At 39.6% G+C, this 20,541-nt stretch overlaps 1 protein-coding gene across 1 annotated transcript in view; it reads right to left on the bottom strand.

Annotated features, from left to right (window-relative positions):
- The window catches only part of STK4 (serine/threonine kinase 4), a 94,318-nt gene that overhangs the window by 64,566 nt on the left and 9,211 nt on the right, over positions 1–20,541 (bottom strand). Inside the window, exons 3-9 of the mRNA XM_080686960.1 lie at positions 16,594–16,722; positions 14,162–14,276; positions 11,049–11,213; positions 7,279–7,446; positions 4,981–5,118; positions 2,290–2,418; positions 895–1,081 (exon numbers count right to left, since the gene is read on the bottom strand). Of these exons, the coding sequence (XP_080543086.1) occupies positions 895–1,081; positions 2,290–2,418; positions 4,981–5,118; positions 7,279–7,446; positions 11,049–11,213; positions 14,162–14,276; positions 16,594–16,722 (1,031 nt within the window). The remainder of the gene's footprint in view (positions 1–894; positions 1,082–2,289; positions 2,419–4,980; positions 5,119–7,278; positions 7,447–11,048; positions 11,214–14,161; positions 14,277–16,593; positions 16,723–20,541) is intronic.

Raw genomic sequence — 20,541 nt, 5'->3', positions numbered from 1 at the left:
AGCAGTCATAGACACTATGTAAGTGAATGGACATAGCTATGTTCCAATTCTGCTTCTATAACACAAAAGCAGTCATAGACACTATGTAAGTGAATGGACATAGCTATGTTCCTGTTTTGTCAAAACCAGGTGGCATGCCACATTTTGGATGTGGACCATAGTTTGCTAATCCCTGATTTAGAGGAAGAAAAAAAAAGATGATGAAGAAAAGATGAAGAAGAGACTTACTGCTTTAAACTTATGCAAAGTTTAGGCTAAATCGTACTTATACAACTAAATTACTAGCGTTTTATACTCTCAAATTCCTTTCCTCTGTGACTTGGTCTGTAATGCAGAGTAAGGGGAAGGGAAACAACTGAGGAATGTAGGAGAGGATGGCATTCTGATGGGAGCTGAGCTCAGGTATCAGGCCTCAGGCAAAAAAGGATCAGTGGGATAAGAAGTAGAGATGGGCTTAAACTCAAAGGGATTTGATAGGACTTTTAAGTGTGTACAGTCATTCTGAATAGATTGACTGAGTATTGGTAAACCTGGGTTAGACACAGAGCATTATGAAAAAAAGATAAGATATATACAGTCAACAGCTCAGAATTCCAATAGCTCAGAATTATGCATCAGATCAATGCATGTGCTTGCTTCCACAGATTCGGGAAGAGGAGGGAAAATGACATCATTCAGTGAGAGAATGGTCACTGATGCTTTCTTGCCTCTGACTCACATGCCAGCTTTCCCTTCCCCAAACCCATGTCCTCACCACAACCCCATGTTTCTACTCCTTTGGTTGCAGCAATATAAGAGGCCTCAAGACTGAGCATGCGTGGACCACGTGAACCTGTCCTCTCTGGAATGTGTATGATCTGCCTGAGAAGTTAGCATATTTGACCAGAGCCTTACTTTTCATAGTTCCTTCCTCTTCCTCATCCTCTGCATTGATCACCATAGTGCCCAGCTGTGACAGCAATGTTCCATCGTGCTCAATCATAGTATTGGCTCCATCACTCATGGTGCTGGCTACTCGGACAGTGCCCATCTCATCACCTGCTGCTCGAACCATGGTGCCAGAATCCAATTCATCCTCCTCCTGTAAAAGAATAGATTCTCAAATTGGAGCTAATTTGATCAAAAGTGAGTTTTCTGAATTACTATTACTCATCTTGGTGCAAATATTTCTGGATTTGACACTTACTCAGATTCTAAACCCACTTTGTAGAACTGGGATCACACTTATTTAACCAAAGAACATAAATTTACTCAAGTGAGAGTAGTGTATCTAAAGGACTCCCTCCTTCTCCCCTTCTTAATAGAGTTTGGCAACATATATCTAAAGATCTATGCACACCCTTGGAATCTCAGGGTTGTGAGAGAGTCTATAAGTGTAGAATCTACATACTTAGTATGAATCCTAGGTTCCCCAAAAGGACACAGAAAAACCAAGCCTCAGACCTGAGCATTCTCTTTCCAGAATAAAAATGTGCATTGAATAAAAGATAAAATGTGTACGTGTCTTAGGAAGCACTATGAGAAGAGCACGCACAGATGATGCAAGCCTCTGGGGCAAGCCTTGGTCCAGGACAGGACAGAGTCATGTAATAAGAGTCTCCAGCTGCAGGCTGATCCAACACCTACACGTCTTACCTGGCTTAGCAATCCTATCTAATAAAGAGGGAATATGCAAATTGACCATCACACTGTAACAAGATGGCTGCACCCACAGCAGAGGTGGGGATCCCGTAACACAAGATGGCTGCGCCCATAGTGGAGGCCGAGTTCCCATAACAAGCCTTAACGAACAATCAGCAGGGACCTGAGGCTGCATGGTGCTGGGCTGGGGCAGGGCACCTGAGGCTGTGCTCCCCGCCTAGTGGGGTTTGACAGAGGACCTCAGGCCGCGCCCCCTGCCCAGCAGGGCTTGACAGGGGACCTCCGGCCACGGCCCCCCACCTGACAGGGCTTGACGGGGGTGGGGCCGGCCAGGTCTGGATCTAGCCCAATGCGGGTGGGGCCAGCGAGTCTGGGTCTCGTGCGATTTCGAGGCACACATGGGTGAGTGGGGACTTGACTCTGGTTCTCGTGGCATGCCCCAGCCTCTGACAGGAGGAAGATTTTCATATACATTTTACTAATTTTCTTTCATCTCTGACACTTCTATTATAGAGAAAGGGCAAATAGCAATATTAAAATATTTCCTCTAATTAATTCCCTTTTAATGTGCATGAATTTCATGTACCAGGTCACTAGTCATGAAATGAGCATTAATGCCTGAGGCCCAAAGCCAGGCCTGCCACTCACCGAGTTTTCTTCATCCTCGTGGTCCACCTCCCGCTGCTGGGCTTCCTGGCGTTTCAGTTTCACATCCATGGCTTCGTTAATTAAGTCCCGCAGTATCGACACTCCTTTGGCGCTCTTGACAAATGGGTGCTTAAGCAAGAAAGTGATAAACGCTGGGGACAGTTTATAAGCACCAGTGCCAAAACAGTGCCTGGCACACAGCAGGTACTTGATAGTATTTGTTGAATCAGTCGATGAATCTAATCTTTCTCTTTTTGCTTTGGACAATAGCTAACCCACACTTACTTTACTAGTATAACCAAGCAGATGCATGGTCAGGTTTTGCCCACTCTTTTTGGCTTGGCTAGAACTGCGCCGCCCTTTCTCTCTGCCAGATTTAGAGATTCTCGACCTCCTGGAGGAAATTTTGTAATGTTGGGAGCTTCTAGTTACAATGTTTGAAGGACACAAACAGCATGGGAGGGCAGGGACAACACACTGCAGCACATTCTGCACATCTTTCAGTGTCTCAGAGTACATGTACACTCTGATAAATAATACTGAAAACTTTTTCCAGAGATAAGCAAAAGGTCTAGTAATTTGGGAGGTAAGTTTGGAGTAGGGATTTAAATGGAATAAAGACATTGTTTAGAAATTACTGAATAATTTACTCATCCTGCTTATTCTTTCTATTCAGTGTACTATAGCATTTCCAACTATTATTTAGGTAAAAACAAATTTAGTGTAAAAGTGTAGTTACTGCAAAAATACTAAAATTAGTCACAAAGACACTTGAAACACGGATATTGCTGAATTACATTTATAAAAATGAAGTTTTTTTAATATTAATACCAACAACCAAAGTATTCTTCGATAGAGGATTGGATAAAGAAGATGTAGTACATATCTACTATGGAAAACTCAGCCATAAGAAAAGACAAAATACTGCCATTTGCAACAACATGGATAGACCTTGAGAGTATTATGCTAAGTGAAATAAGTCAGTCAGAAAAAGCTAAAAACTGTATGATTTCATTCATTTGTAGGATATAAAACTGGAACTCATGGACACAGACAATAGTGTGGTGGTTACCAGTGGGAAGGGAATGGAGAGTGGGTGAATCGGGTCTAATATATGATGACGGAAGATGGTTTGACTTTGGGTAGTGGACACATAGTATACAGATCTTGTATCATAGAAATGTACACTTGAAACCTATACGATCCTATTAATCAATGCCACCCCAATACATTTAATTTTTAAAAAATAAAACAAATAAATATTAATACCACCTTACATATTTGTTGTTTATAGCACAATTGTAAGAAATCTCTATGAAAGGTGGGTGGATGGGTGGGAAGAGATCAACCAAAGAACTTATATGCATATATGCATAACCCATGGACACAGACATAGGTGGTGAAGGGGTCAATGGGGGTCAAATGGGGACATATAATACTTTCAATAATAAAGATTTAAAAAAAAAAGAAATCTATGTGAAATCTATCTTTCCACATGTGAAAGTTACATGTGAAAATTCTTTTGTGGGGGGTTGTCTGTTGTTTTTCCAAACTTACTCTGATATTGTCCCCAGTGTTTCTCTTTTTAATTCCTTCTCTATTCCCCACCACCCATGAAAGGATATGGTCTCCAAGTTCTCTATAGATTGAAAGTATGCTTCAACATGTGGTGGGCTCATAACACAGAAGATATCTTTTCCATAAAACTTTATCAGAACCCCAGCCAGGCAGGAAAAGAATTTGCCACTACACTTGGAAACAAGACCCAGCTCATTTGCAAGAATATCATATTTGCTGTTCTTTCCAATTGGAAAGCTTATAAGATCATTTCCCTCCTCATATCATATACAAGTAAGTCTGGTCTGCTATTACTTACCATTGTTTTATGCAAGTGCCCACCCATTCATATTCCTATATATCGTGAATGGAATGGTTTCTGTTCTTGTTGCTGCTCTTACATCTAAATTCTTTCATGATGATAGGTACAGGTCTCTAACTATTTCACTATGCCTGTAAGTGGAGTAAGGCTGGAACATTTCTATATTGATAAATATGTTATTTTATTATAAACTGTTATATTTATATGTCTCCATTATATCATAGACATTATACTGATTCTTTTAAAATTATGGGCATAAACAAGTTTGAGTAATGAGTGTTAAAAAAATACATATATATAGGTTGTCCCAAAAAATGTATACACTTTGAATAATTATAAAGGCAGTGTTTATTAAAAACCATTTCATTTTCAAATTAAGCTATCAGCTGTTGAAGTGTGTATACATTTTTTTGGAACACCTTGTATATATGGGGACTGATATGGTTGAAAACTACTGGCCTAGCATAATAATAACAGCAAATATTTGTCAAATCCATATCGTACTATCTATAATATGTACAAAGCATTGTTCAAAGTTATACACATTATACCACTTAATCTTCAGGTGTTCACTAAATGTCAATTCCCATTCTCTAATCCCATAGAGCCCTATATTTTCTTGCCATATTGTCTTGTTCAATGACTTAACATTCTTTTCCATGTCTCTTTGACTCAGTTAGGACCAAACCTCCTGAGAAGCAGGAAATGTCTTATACTTCTTTCCCATCTCCACACAGGAGGAGGTGGGTTAAAAGCATCTTTGGTTAGCATGTGAATGAAATACAGAGGGAGCACCTCGGGGTGATTCATACCTGTAGGAGTTGAGTGGCTGTGGCTCTATGCTCAGGGCTCTTTACAAGACACTGCTTCACAAAATCCATGAAGCTATCTGACCATAGTTCTGGCTTTCGGAATGTGGGAGGAGGGTTGGTAGGAATCATAAAGATTGCCTGGTTTAAAAAAAAAAAAAGGTAAAATAAAAGTGATGCTTCAATAAAAATGTAACTGGAAATCCATTTGAAGTTTGATAAAATGATTTTTCTCTTATCCACTAAAGAACCCACCCAAATTCCAACAAAAGTCTAAGTATTCAAAGTAAAAAGTATGACAATTAAAGAACGTGATATAAATCACTCTCTCCTTCCCCTTTCCTCACCTTCTCCCTCTTTCATATGCATCCTTGTCCCCCAAACCTCACAATATCCACCAAACTTTTTAAAAATACATATTTTAAAATTGATTTTTAGAGAAAGAGCTAGGGAGAGGCAGAGAGAGAAACACTGATGTACCGGGGATCGAGCCTGCAACCCAGGCATGTGCCCTGACCAGGAAATGAACCAGCAATCTTTCAGTGCACGGGACAACTCCTAACCAACTGAGTTACACTGGCCAGCCCCCACCAAGCTTTTTATAATTTGTGTTAACCACAGTACACTGCCTTTCAAAGTAAAAAGGCAAGACCTAAGAGCATCAATAGCCTAAAGATAAAACCTCAGCCGCGAGCTGTCAGATTTCCGTCCTTCCTAAAGGTTACCATCACCACTGGCTATAACTAGTTACTGCAAGAAGACCATAAACTCAGAAGTCCCCAAAATCATAAGGGATTCATCCCCCTTCAAACCAAGCCAATTCAACATACTTAAAAAAAAATTGGCCCACTACACTGTAGTTAATTGAGTTTCCACTAAAAGAGCCACAGTTTAAAAAAATAAATAAAACTCTTTGCAATAATCAGCTGAAATTATAGTCTTTAAATCTAAAAATATAACCAGTAAATAGTCCTACCCTTCCCTACTTCTGTACCTCCTAAAAAAGAGGGGAGCTTATCTTGGAGCCCATGAATACTTTTTTAAAAAACTGTTAAGTCTTTCAATAGAAGAACTAATTGATCGGGACTGAGCGAGAGGGGCAAGACACACCTGGAGCCCTCCTGCAGTCCCTCCCCAGCCGATCCGTGCACCAGTGGGGTCCCTCAGCCTGTCCTGTGCCCTCTCGCAATCCAGGACCCCTGGGGGATGTCTGAGAGCTGGTTTCAGCCCGATCCCGCAGGCCACTCCCCTTGGGAGGGCACCAGAAGCAGGGCTCATGGCTGGCAAGCGCTGCTGCTGCTGTAAATCTACTTTTGCCCCACCCTGTAAGCAGCAGCAGCAAGAGTCTCTTCCGTTGGGATTGACTGGGCACGAACTCACGGCAGGCACGTTGGGGCCAGGATGAGCAGGAGCGGCAGGTAGGAGCTGCAGGCGGCATTGGACTGCAGGTTTTGGCCCAATTCCTGCAGGCCACCCAGAGGGACCCCACCCATGCACGAATTTGTGCACCGGGCCTCTAATAAAGACTATAAAGCCCAAGGAAGGGTTGAGGTCTTATAACAGTGCTGTGGTGAGGGGTCTGGTGGGTGGCAGTGGTAAAGCCTGGAAGCCCCTTAGGGTGTTTTGGTGGAGAGTAAATCTATGGGTCCTTAACACTCTAGAAGTAGATGGAGGGTGGCAAGTACAGAGCCTCCAGATGAAGAGAGGGTGGTGATCTACAAACCAAAACTTACAAATTTAAATACCTGCAAGGGCCAGGCAGGAAAAAGACAACACATGAACCAGGCTGGGTGTTAGTCACAGGAGTTCAAAAAAATAGTTTGCTTTCCTCTTACTACTACTATAAGAAAAATCGTACTATAAGACAAACGTTAGAGAAAACACTGCAGTATGTGACAACTGATACTTGGTAGACACAGAATTGTGGAGACTGATGAAGTGGAAGCCCATGCCCTATATAAAGGAGAAGACCACTACTCAGCGCCAGTTAATGTTACGTTAAAATGTGAGCAGCTAAACTAAAAAATACACATTGCACAAGTCACACCAAGCATTTCTGTGGCCCATGTCCTGCCTCAGGCTATCGATACACAGCCTTTGGAATGAAGAGGGGTAAATTATACTTTAATTAATTAGAGACTACAACTAGTGGAAGTGTATCATCTGGAGTCCAGACTAACGTTTAATAACATATAATTAATTCATTTATTATTTGGTACCCAACCAAGTAAGTCATTTAACTAACTTTCTAATGATGACCAGTAACTAACCACCCCACTGGTTTCCCATCCATTTCCTTACCCTCATTGGATGGATATCGGCATATGGGGGCTTCCCTTCAGCCATTTCTATGGCAGTTATTCCCAATGACCAGATGTCTGCCACGCAGTTGTACCCAATTTCCTGAATCACTTCTGGAGCCATCCAAAATGGTGTTCCTATGACTGTATTTCGCTTAGCCATAGTATCCTAAAATAGAAAGGAGAGAGACCAACACTAAGCATCAAAAGTATGAAGAAAAAGAGACTTTTTCAACAATAAGAAATATCTTACACCTGAAATACATATAAAAACCATACTCAAGGCATGACCAAGCAAATCACAAAGAAATTCAAATAACGTAGAGACATAATAGATTCTCAGTCAGTTACTAAAACACAAAAAATAATCAATCAATAAAATAAGATAGACAAAAATTTAAAAGATTACTAAAAACCAATGTTGACAATAGTGTAAAAGTTATGCACCAAAGTACACTGTTACTGGAATATAAATTGGTACAACTTTTAGTAGGCAATTTGGCAATAATTATTAAACTTAAATGTCCATATCCTTTTACCCAAATCTATTTCTGGAGATGTATCTCAGCACCCCAAAATATATAGGGCAAGTAGGTTTACAGTTGTGAGTATATGAAACGCAGTTTATTCTTGTATTGTTATTTACTAATTATTGTATAATTTTCCATATGAACAACTGTAAATCTACTTTTGCCCCATCCTGTATGCACAAGTATTGTAGGAATATTTGTAATATGGGGAGGGGGAAGAAAAAGGAAATAACCCAAATGACCATCTAAAGGGGGTAAGTTAAAAATAATAAATATCCATACAATGAAATACTACATTTAAAAAAAAGGGATAAAAACATTTTTCTGACATGAGAAAAATGTACAAGGTATATTGTGAAGCAAAAAAAAAAAATTAGGTTAAAAATTAGATATAATATAGCCTTTTTGTAAAAGAAAAATAATGGAACAACAACCAATAATAAATATTGTTCTATGGATAGCAAAACAAACAAATAAACAAAAACCTCAAGTAACATGCACCAAACTATTAACAATTGTATCTAGAAGTTAGAAATACTAAAGACTTCTTTCCATCCCTATACTTCTATAACACTCTATGGTTTACATGAGGATGTATTATATGTGCAATAAGGAAATTAAATAAAGAAAATTACATACTCATATATGTGTGTACATATAATATTTTAAATATACATTTTATATAATTTATACATATTTTTATATAATATATACTCATATATAAAGCCTTAGTTTGGGGATTAAAGAAGATTATATAGAGACTAGAGGCCCAATGCATGAAATTCATACACAGGGGGTCCCCTCAGCCCAGCTTGCACCCTCTCACAATCCTGGACCGCTGGCTCCTAATTGCTCACCTGCCTGCCTGCCTGCCTGGTCGCCCCTAACTGCGCCCCCCCTGCCGGCCTGATTGCCCCTCACTGCCTCTGCATGCCGATCTGATCGCCCCTAACTGCCTCCCCTGCCAACCAGGTAGCCCCCAACTGCCCTCTCCCTGCCGGCCTGGTGGCTCCTAAATGACCCCCCACTAGCCTGGTCACCCCTTACTGCCCCCCCCCCCCGCCCCGCCGGCCTGGTTGCCTCCAATTGCCCCCCTCTGCCAGCCTGGTTGTCCCTAACTGCCCTCCCTGCCAGCCTAATTGCCCTCAACTGCCCCCCTTGCCAGCCTGGTTGCCCCTAACTGTCCCCCCCCCCCCACCGGCCTGGTCGCCCCCAACTGCCCCCCCCTACCGGCCTGGTCACCCGCAAATGCACCCCTCCCCACTGGCCTGGTCGCCCCTAACTGCCCTCCCACTGGCCTGGTCACCCCCAACTGACACCCCTGCTGGCCTGGTTGCCCCCAACTGACACCCCCCCCCCCCGCCACCGCGCCGGCCTGGTTGCCCCACGCAGCCTGCTGTTCAGTTGTTTGGTCCTCCCTCATTAACCTCCTGTTGGCCTGGTCATAGGCAGCCATCTTGTGAAGGCCTGATGGTCAATTTGCATATTACCTCTTTATTATATAGGAAGGATAGTACAAATGGGCAAATAACCACTTGCATATTTCCCCAGAAAGGCACGGCCCTAATGAAAGAAAACTTTTCTAGAATTCCTATATTTTAGGAAGAGAAGGATTTTAAACAACTAAATATGTAACAGGACTTCCCAACATCATCACCCTATTCCTTCTGGAATGCCTGTAGCTTAAGTTAGGTAATGCCAGTGGGAGCAAATGATAGGTAAAATTTTTTAATCGATCTCACTTTGTCAGTCCTATGCAAAAAATTAAGACAGGAGCTATTTTACTGCTTAGTCATTTCCTTTGCTCTGAAACTTGAAATTTGCAGGGGTATTTTCAAATGGTGATAGTCAAAGTTGTTTTCAAGGATTATAACTAGAAATGAGTATTTGGATAACTGTAAATTTTTTGAAAATTAAGAGTAATGAGTAGATACTAAACCAACTAGATCAATAGAAAATATTAACTCCAGAAACAAGCTAACATGTTCCAGGTAGATTTAAATTAAAAAAAAATTAAAACTGTACATAATACTAGCTCTAAAAAAATCAAACGAACAAAATATATCTATATAGTCTACCACCCAAGAAAACTGTTTAATATATAACTTCATTGCAAATTTTAGTATACATCTGTCCAAAACTATTTTTATTTTTCTACATATACTTCACATATACTCGTGTATTTTACAAAATCAGATCACTCTATGCTTCCTTGTTTGGAAAAATGGGTTTTTTCATTGCCATACACTGGTGGGACAGAAGGAGAATTAAGAGACTGTATCCTGGAATCAAATGAGGTCAGTGTTTTCAGTAACTGCCAACTGCTACCTGAAGGTTCAATGAGAAGACATTATGACTTATTCAAGGAAAGCAGTTTGAATTTAAGTTCTCTTCCTTTCATAAATATAAGGATGCAGCCCAACAGAATTTAAACTTCTACTCTGTCATTTCTTGTTTTAGATTTAATTTTATTATTTTTTGTTTTTTTGTTAATCCTCACTCGAGGATGTTTTTCCATTTATTTCTAGAGAGAGTGGAAGGGAGGGGGAGAGGCAGAGAGAAACATCGATGTGAGACAGACACATCGATTGGTTGCCTCCCACATGTACCCCAAGCAGGGCCAGGGATAAGCCTGCAACTGAGGTATGTGCCCTTGGCAGGAATCAAACCTGGGACCCTTTAGTTGGCCAGCTAACACTCTATCCACTGAGCCAAACCATCTAGGGCTAGATTTTATTTTTATCAAAGTAAACCAAACTTTAACTATGGGACCTGAATCCCAGGAAAGGATCTAAAATAATCTACTAGCTCTTTGGTAATCTATTAGTACATTCTATGATTTTTTTACTAATACAATTAAATCAAGTATTATATTTTAAAAACAAATAAGAATTCCTTCTTAGGACAGAGCTGAAAGTTACCAGTATAAGTAAAACATTTTTGTGTGTGTTAATTCTCACCCGAGGATATTTTTTGCATTGATTTTTAGAGAGAGTGGAGGAGGGAGGGAGGGAGGGAAGGAGGAAAGGAGGGAAGAGGAGAGAGAGAACCATTAATGTGAGACAGATACATCGATTGGTTGCCTCCCGTACTCGCCCCAGACCTGGGCTGGGGATTGAATCTGCAATCTAGGTACAAGCCCTTGACCAGGAATTGAACCTGCAACCCTTTGGTGCGTAGGCCAACACTCTAACCACTGTGAACAACACTGGCCAGAGCAACAAGTAACAGTTTTACTTACTGTAAGTTGACCTGCTACCCCAAAATCTGCAAGTTTTGCATGTCCTTCTGTATTTAGCAAAATATTTCCTGCCTTGATATCTCGGTGTATTTTTCTCATAAAATGAAGGTATTCCAGTCCCTTAAGAGTTGATTGTAATATTGTAGCTATTTCATCTTCTGTTAACTAAAAGAGAATGAGAAATCAAAATCCTTTAGTTTACATCAGGACATTTGAAAAAGGAAAAAAAAAAAAGATCCAAACTTCTCTCCTAGAATATAAATATAAGATCGTATTCAGCCTGTAAACAACATTTGACAGCAATACCATTGCTACACTAACAACTCCCAAAGTTATATATTTCCAGCCCAGATCTCTTCTCAAATACGAGATTCATATATCTGCCTAAACAACATTTCCAATGAATACGTAACAAGTATCATAAGCACAATATATCAAACTCAAATTCTTTATTTCTGCCACTAACCTACCCCTCTCCTTACCACACACCCAACCTACTCTACTCTTCCCAGTCTCCTCTCTCTTAGTAAAAGGCAATTTCATTCTTTCAGTTGTTCTGCCCCAAAACCTTGAGGCCATTCTTGGTTTTTCTCTGTCTTCAAAATATATTCAAATGTATCCTCTGTAATCATCCTGGTCCAAGCCACCATCAAGTCCTGCCTGAACTATCCTAATAATTTCCTAACCAGTCTCATTGCTTCTGCCCTTGACCCTCTGCAATGTATTTTCCACACAGAAGCCAGAAAGTTTGATAACTAGGTTAAGTCACACTTCTAAAGAAGTAGAGCCAAGACTAAAAGTTAGGTCTTTCTATTCCCAAATCCCATATTTTCTGCACCACAGTATACTCCCTTCTGAGTGTGAGTTGCTTGTCATAAGGGGAACTGAGTGAGAACTTGTAGGTTGATTTTGTTTAGAACTGGGACTGATCAGATAAGTGTTCATCATTCAAGAAATATTTTTTTCAGGACCCTACTATGTGTCAGGTGGCTTTCTTGGTGCTGGGGATATAGTAGTTAATAGATCAAAGACATTTTTAAATGCAGAGTATGTTTCCAATAGGGAAGACATTACATAAATAGGTATACAAATAATGTATAATATGTCAGACGGTGATAATGCTGCATTATACCAATAAGGTAGGATAAAGGAATAGAGAATGAAGATGTAAGCCAGATCTGCTCAAACCCCAATGGCTTCCTCAGTCACTCCAAACTGAAGCCAGTCCTCACCAAGGTCTTACATGACCTGGTTCCCAGCTACCTTCATCTTCTGTCACTCTCTACCGTGCTCATTCTGTCTTAGCCATCTAGGCTTCCTTGATGCTCCTCGAACGCTCTGAGCACACTCCCACTTCTGGGCTTTCTCACCTGCTGTTCTTTCTGCCTACAGTGCTCTTCATCTAGATTTCTGTATAACTTGCTCCCTTACTTACTCTCTCTGTCTCTGAAAACCAGAGAGGCCTTCCCTAGCTCCCTCCATTCCTAGATGATTTATTCTCTATTCCTTTTTCCTACCTAATTGGTACAATGCAGCATTATCACCATCTGAGATATTATTCATTATTTATATACCTATTTATGTAATGTCTTCCCTATTGGAAACATACTCTGCATTTAAAAATGTCTTTGATCTATTGACTACTCTATCCCCAGCACCAAGAAAGCCACCTGACACACAGTAGGGGCCTGAAAAAAATATTTCTTGAATGATGAACACTTATCTGATTAGTCCCAGTTCTAAACAAAATCAACCCACAAGTTCTCACTCAGTTCCCCTTATGACAAGCAACTCACACTCAGAAGGGAGTATACTGTGGCGTAAAAAAAATATGGGATTTGGGAATAGAAAGACCTAACTTTTAGTCTTGGCTCTACTTCTTTAGAAGTGTGACTTAACCTAGTTATCAAACTTCTCTTAGTTTCAGTTTCTCAACCTATGAAATAAAAATATCACCTTTCTTCAAGAGTGTCACGAAAATGAAATGATATAAGGTATGTTACAATCCAGTAACTACTACACTATCAACCCATCAATAAATATTTAAGAAGCATCTATTATGAGCCAGGCACTATGCTAATAACATTAAAAATAGCTAACAATTACTAAGCATTTGTTCTATACTAGCCACTATTTTTGTAATCTCATTTAATCCTTACAATTAAGAAATGAGGTGTGTACTATTATTATCATCACCATTTTATAGATGATGAAGCTGAAGCACAAATTAAGTAATTTGTGCCAAAGGTCACAGAGCTAATAAATGATAGAGCTTGCACTCAAATCCAACCAAAGACTATTGGCAAGGAAGCAAGATAGAGTTTGGGGTACCTTCTGTGGCCAAAAAGGACAAAGCTCATCACTTGTTTCCTGGCCCCTTATTCTAAACAGCTGAGCTAATCGCTATGGTATTGCTGCCCAAAAGAAATATATATGAGCCACAAATAAAACTTTTAATTTTCTAGTAGCCACATTTAAAAAAGAAAATAACAAGCAAAATTAATTTTGATAATATATTTTACTTAACCATACATGTCCAAAATATTATCATTCCAACATTAGTTCAATATAAAAAATTATATACTTTTTACATTATTTTTTGTAATAATTCTTCCAAATCTGGTGTGTATTTGATACTTACAACACATTTCGAATCAGACAAGACATATTTCAAGTCCTCAATAATCGTATGTGCCTAGTGACTATCATGTAATCACAGTAATAGCAAATAATCTTTCACAGAAAGTATTCTCTTATTAATAGGATGCAGAGGAAGTTAATATGTGAACATTATGGGGAGGAGAAGAAAAATAACTCCAAATTGAAACATTTAAACTTTATTGTTTAACCACGAGATAGTCAGTTTTTCCCCAGTATGAAATAAGCAAAGCATGTAAATATAACTGGATTGGGCTGTTGTCAAAACTTCCACATTTAAGAGACATTAAAGAGCAAAGGGGGGGAAAAACATGGAAAGAGGAAAAAAAATCTAGCAGTCATCTCTCTAGATATGGTAGTAGGAGAGCGCACATGAAAAAAGGCAGAAAAAAGGCAGAAAAAAGAAGATGGCATAAGAGACTAGCTCAGTGGCATTATTCTAGAAGAAAACTTACTGTTTTATTTCGTAATCGAATGATATCAGATACAGAACCAGCCCCACAGTACTCCATAACGATCCACAAGTCTGTGTTCTTAAAATAACTGCCATAATATTTGACTACATGAGGGCTAGAGAGAGAGAGACAATATAAGTTAGTGGAAAAGCCTTCAAACATCTCTATTAATTCATGCTGTTAAACACCTGAAAATTTCTCTGTTCAAAAGAGCAAGTATACATATTTATGGTTAAAATGGGCACCCTCCTGATAAGAATGTAACTAGTATAACTTTTCTGGAGGGCAATAGGTAACAAAAATGGAAAAAATGTATGGGTCCTTTAACCCACAGCATTTCTAAGTCTACAATTCATTCTAAAAAAAAAAATTACAGATATTAAAAAAGAAATGATTACCATCATAGTACTGTTTATAAAATTGATAATTTAGATACCATCTAAATGTCCAACATTAGGGAGTTTAGTTACAGAATACTTGGTAATATGAGATTTCCTGTTCTCTCTCTCTCTCTCTCTCTCTCTCTCTCTCTCTCACACACACACACACACACAGAGTGGCGATTACATGATAGTAAGTATAGTGAAACTCCAAAAAGAGATATGGAAGGATATGTATACCAAGTAGTATTTAACAATGATTATTTCTCCAAGGGGAAAAGTGATTTTATCTTCTTTTTATTTGAAATTTTCCTAGATGTCACATGTAGTTTGAGGGGAGAAAACAAAAACCCACTACAATCTATTATAAAGAAAAATTTGGAGTTTCAAGCCTGAAGAGAGATTCCAAACAAGGAATTTCAGAGAAAAATCAAACATTCCATTACAATGAAATAATTTGCCATCTGAGAGCTACCAGCTTTAACTGGCTAGATTATTATCAGGGTTAAGTAATGTTGCATAATAACTGAAGATGCTAAAACCAACTGGGCTTCATTAACTCTCAGGATTTAAAGCCCCTTCATCCTTGGGAAATATGCCAATGACAAGGACAGCAGGAAAAACCCCCATATAAGTGAATATTAATGAAGAAATGGATGAACAAGTCCTTTTAGGTACATATAACCACATTTGCTCACACCTCCCTAAATTCCTATGGTATTTACATCCTCTATGAGGCAATTACTGTTGGGTACTTCCTGTTGGGATATGTTCTATACATCTTATATTTTCAGCTAGATTTTCCTGTACATTTATATGCCTGGCCTGTCCAATCAGTCTACTCCCAGAGGATGAGAACTCATCCCTGTGTTTCTTTGTATTCCTTACAGTACTTAGCACAGAGTAGGCTCTTCAAAATACCTTTTCTCTAATTACAGACATTTGTATACCCTGTTTGGAACACAGCTCGCGTAGTCGCTCAAAAGCGGCAAAGTCTCAATTTGTCAACTGGAAAGAGCTCCCATAATATATCTATGGAGGAGGAAAAGCAACCCTGCTACCTTACTCTGGTCAAGACAATCAAGAAATATGAGGTTTTTATCTCATGTAGAGTAACCACCAGTGTACAGAGAATAAAAGAAAAAGAGGGAGGGAGAAGAGATATGACTGCATTTACGAGTCTGTGACACTTAAGGGCTTCAGGGCAAATTTCCTAGCAGGTAGCTCCCCCTGTCCTAATGTTGAAGCTTTACCAAAAAAAAAGGGGGGGGGGGGGCGGTGGCAGTACCACGTTGATCTGCTGACCAAAAGAGCTTTGGAAGAATGAATGCAGTTTCAAGTGCAAGACTCTTTCATTCCCCTTTCAACTCCCTAGAGCTGGCATTGCCCCTAAGTTTGCGTTTCTCTCAAATCTAAACAGTACTGGGGAAGCCTGCTCCATCACTGTGACCACCCATGTTGTCACGGAATTTCAGAGCAAACCACGTGCTTTTCTGCGGTCGCCTGTTGGCCTGACTTCCTGCTACAGCATTTGACAAATCTTAGTTCCTCAAAAATAACATATTTAGCTATTCTTAGCTTGAATAATTTCTTAAATATATAAAGAACGGACCAATAAGACAGAAATAAGTTTTCTCTTTTAACATATCTATCTGTATATCCTAAGGTTTCTAAAGTCAAAAAGCATTGAATTATGTCTTCTTAACTGTCTCTGGAGAAATGTTTTCTCAATAGGAAGTAAGAGATAATTATTTAAAAAAAAAAAAAAGCTAGCACCACCTTCTCCCTCTTCGCCTCTTCCTAGTTTTGAAAAGGGCTTACTGAAAAAAATAAAACAGAAAACTATGCAGAAATAGAAACTATAAAAGTTTAGCTACAAAAACACAAACTTTTTCATTATATTTTTTTCTAGAAAAAAACAAACACATGCATAGTGATTCCGCTAAGTGCTCCCTTCTGTAAAACATCTAAGTAAATGCAATTCTAGGCATTAAATGATCATAGCAAATTCAAAACCATGTTTTCTCCAGAGTTAATAGCACATGCCTTTACCTGTCACATTGCTGCATTATAGAGATTTCTTTGATTATCTCCTGCAGGTCTGATTCCACAGGAACTTGCTTAATAGCCACAATCTGGCCTGTCTCTTTATGAATTGCTTTGTATACGCTGCCATAGGACCTATAATTGGAGGAAGGAGAACATTTATTAAAGTCACAAGCCAAGAGATAAATGTGGTAAAACATAAGCAACTTCCAGTTCTAATTTATATGCCTAAGTACCTAATACATGTATACTTAGCTCTACTTGCAAAATTGACATAGCTAAAGTACATTTGGGGGGGAGAGGGGGGGGATTGCCATTAAGAAAACTACCATAGCCCTGACCGGTTTGGCTCAGTGGATGGAGTGTCAGCCTGCGGACTGAAGGGTCCCGGGTTCGATTCCGGTCAAGGGCATGTGCCTTGGTTGCGGGCACGTCCCTGGTGGGGGATGTGCGGGAGGCAGCTGATTGATGTTTCTCTCTCATCAATGTTTCTAGCTCTCTGTCCCTCTCCCTTCCTCTCTGTAAAAAAGTCAATAAAATATATTAAAAAAAAAAGAAAACTACCATAAAATGGCATCTTAAAAACTTGACATTTAAATTGTACTAAATGTGTTAGTATGAAATAATTATTATAGTATCTACCATTTCATGTCTGATGTCTGCCAAAAACTGTGTATCATCTCAGTTCATCCATACACACACACACACACACACACACACAAAATGAAAAAGGGGCCATTATCCCTATTACACAGGTAAATGTGAAAAGGCTCAGAGGGACTACATGATTTGGCCAAGGTCACACATAGGTGATAAATAAATGGTCAGTCCAGAATTTGAATCCAGTTGTGACTGAATACAAAGCCTTAGCTCGCTCCACATCTATACTGGGTCACAAACTGGAGGTCTTTGTTTCCTTGTGCTCACTCTAGTACTGAGTTTTTCATTCCTTGCTCCTCTTACTTGCAATAAAACTTAAAACATTATGGAAATGAATTAAAGGTCTAAGTCTCTTTAAATGCTAGTATCAGGTGAACAGAGCATATAAATATTCTTTTTGCCTTTTACTCCATCTTCTCTTAAGAGCTTATAATGAAAATAAATAAAAAGCATATATATATTCACTCAATTTGGAGGCCAAGAGTATTAGATTTAGAATCTAGAGACCTAGTCCTATCACCACCACATTTACAGACATAGTTTTAATTTTTAACCGTGTTGTGCCTCAATTTTCTCATCTGTAAAATGACAACAACACAAACTACTTTACAAGGTAATTGTAATGGTCAAATGACATACCATCATCACCTTTAATAGATTATAGCTTCATTGAAATTCTGATGGCTGTCAGTGAAATAATGAGTAAACTGTCTTTCCCGTTTCCCAAATATAACCGCTTCTTCATAATGTCTTGGTGAGAAAAGATCAAAATAACAGTGCAACCTATATCAAAATAGCTGAGTGCTCTAAGCTGCCAAAATGGTGCTCAATATTCATTTCAATGTGTTTGTTTTTAAAAATCTATGCAGAGCATATAAAAAATTTCTACTCCATCAGAACCCTTTACATTGGCAAAAGTACTATATTGATCCTTAAGCGTTACATAAGCTTTTTTTTATTCCCTCAAGAGTAAAGCAACCACTGACCATGTGGAGAAGACCCTTCTTCCTTGCTAAGGTAATCCTCTGATTTGTTAGGGTGGTGAACACCTTTTCCCAGGGGATAAAGCCAGTCACAGTAATCCTATTTCCTTCAGCCAATGACCTAGTTCTGACCAATGAAATTTGAGGGGAATTCTGCTGAAGGGTTTCTGGGTAAGACTTTCTTCCCAGGTAAGAGAGAAGCACACAAGGCCCATTTTTACTTCCTACTTCCTTTCCTGCTTTGGTTACTGTCATGTGAGCATGATGCTTGAAACTAATGTGGTCATCTTGAGATGATAATTACACAAATGCTAAACCATTATTCAAGCCAATTAACCATTCTGGAATCTTTCACTCCCAGATTTATTATACTTAGTTATTAAATGCCCTTATTGGTTAGCCACTGTTAGCGGGGTATTCTGTCACTTTCAGCCAAAGTTATTCTTGTTATGCTAATTCCCATCTGTGTGAAAATGCCTTTATTTCACCTTCATTCAGGAATGACTTTTGCTGGACACAGAATTCTTCTTTGACAATAGCTTTTCCTCAGCATTTTTACTGCAATTTTCCAGTTTCTATTGTTGTTTAGAAGTCAGCTATCATCAGATTATCAATTTTTCACAGGTAATCTCTCTGTATCTTTTAAGATTTCTTCTTCATCCTTAATATTCTAAAATTTTACTAGCAGTTGATTTATTTGGCATTTCATAAACTTCTTTAATCTGAAAGCACACGTCTTTCTTCAAATCTGGAGAATTCTCAGCATTATCTCTTTATTTCCTCTTTATCTCTTCTAATATACCCTTCTAGAATTCCTCTTGGACCTGTATTAGACTTCCTCAATCCATGCTGTCTTCTTGGTTTCTAACACTGTATTTCTCTGCCCTGCATTTTGTGATTGATCCCACTTTTCTCTTCCAATTCACAAATTCTCTCTTCAGCTTCTCTAGTTTACTGTTTATCCAATTTATTAGGTCTTTAGAACTTCAATAATTGTAGTTTTCATTGTCAAGATTCCCAACTTTTTATTATTCAATGGGGCTGGCTGGCTGTTCATGTTAATAATTCTTTTAAGGATGTCATTCCCTCCTTTTATCTTTTTGAAAATCATAAACAAACATCTTAAGTCTCTTTCCAGACTGCTCCATTATTTCTACTTCCTTGGGTGTGAATTCTCCCATTTGTTAGGTCTGCTGATTATATCATGGCAGTGGATTTGTTTCTATGAGTTTCCTTTTATATTGATTTTTCTCTATATAATGCTCACTGTCATGAGCACTCCATGATGGTTTCATAGTTCCCTCAGCCAGTCATCCAGGCTGTACAATTTAAACCAGATTTCATATTAGAAGTTTGGGGTTTGGCCCCTCAAGAGACCATACCTGAATGCAGTCCAGGCCCAGTTCCTATCGTCAGACCAGCATCTCCCCTTTTTCTCCAGGCCACAAGTGATAGACAAATTTATTTCAGATTTAGTTCATAGATGAAGAGCCTCGTCCCAGCCTACAACTTCATGCAGAAAGCCCACCTGCAATCTCTGACAAGGACAGACATGCTTTACCCCTTTCTTACTATTACAGATATCTTTTCTATCATGGATCCACAGCTGTCTATGTATCCTAATACTTAAAAAATTAATTTTCACTCATTATTCTTATACTAGAGGCCTGGTGCATGAAATTCATGTACAGGGGGAGGGGTTGGCCCTCAGCCCAGCCTGCACCCTCTCCAATCTGGGACCCCTCGAGGGATGTCCCACTGGGATCAGGCCTAAACGGGCAGTCGGACATCCCTCTCACAATCCAGGACTCCTGGCTCCCAACCGCTCGCCTGCCTGCCTGCCTGCCTGATCACCCCCTAACCACTCCCCTGCCAGCCTGATCAATGCCTAACTGCTCCCCTGCTGGCCCGATTGCCCCTAACTGCCCTCCCTTGCCAGTCTGGTTGCTCCCAACTGCCCTCCCCTGCAGGCCTGGTTGCCCCCAACTGTCCTCCCCTACTGGCCTGGTCACCCCTAACTGCCCTCCCTTGCAACCTGGTCACCCCCAACTGCCCTCCCCTGCAGGCCTGGTCCCCCCCAACTGCCCTCCCTTGCAGGCCTGATCCCTCCCAACTGCCCTCCCCTGCTGGCCATCTTGTGGTAGCCATCTTGTGTCCACATGGGGGCGGCCATCTTGTGTGTTGGAGTGATGGTCAATTTGCATATTACCTCTTTATTATATAGGCTATTTAAAATGGAAAGGAGAGCTCCATATACTCCCTCAGCAATGTTGACCAGAATACTCTCCATGCTTCCCTATGCTACCTTGGT

The sequence above is a fragment of the Plecotus auritus genome (assembly GCF_963455305.1).
Source record: "Plecotus auritus genome assembly, chromosome: 8".
NCBI lineage: Eukaryota > Metazoa > Chordata > Mammalia > Chiroptera > Vespertilionidae > Plecotus > Plecotus auritus.
This window is presented reverse-complemented; position numbering and strand designations above follow the sequence as displayed.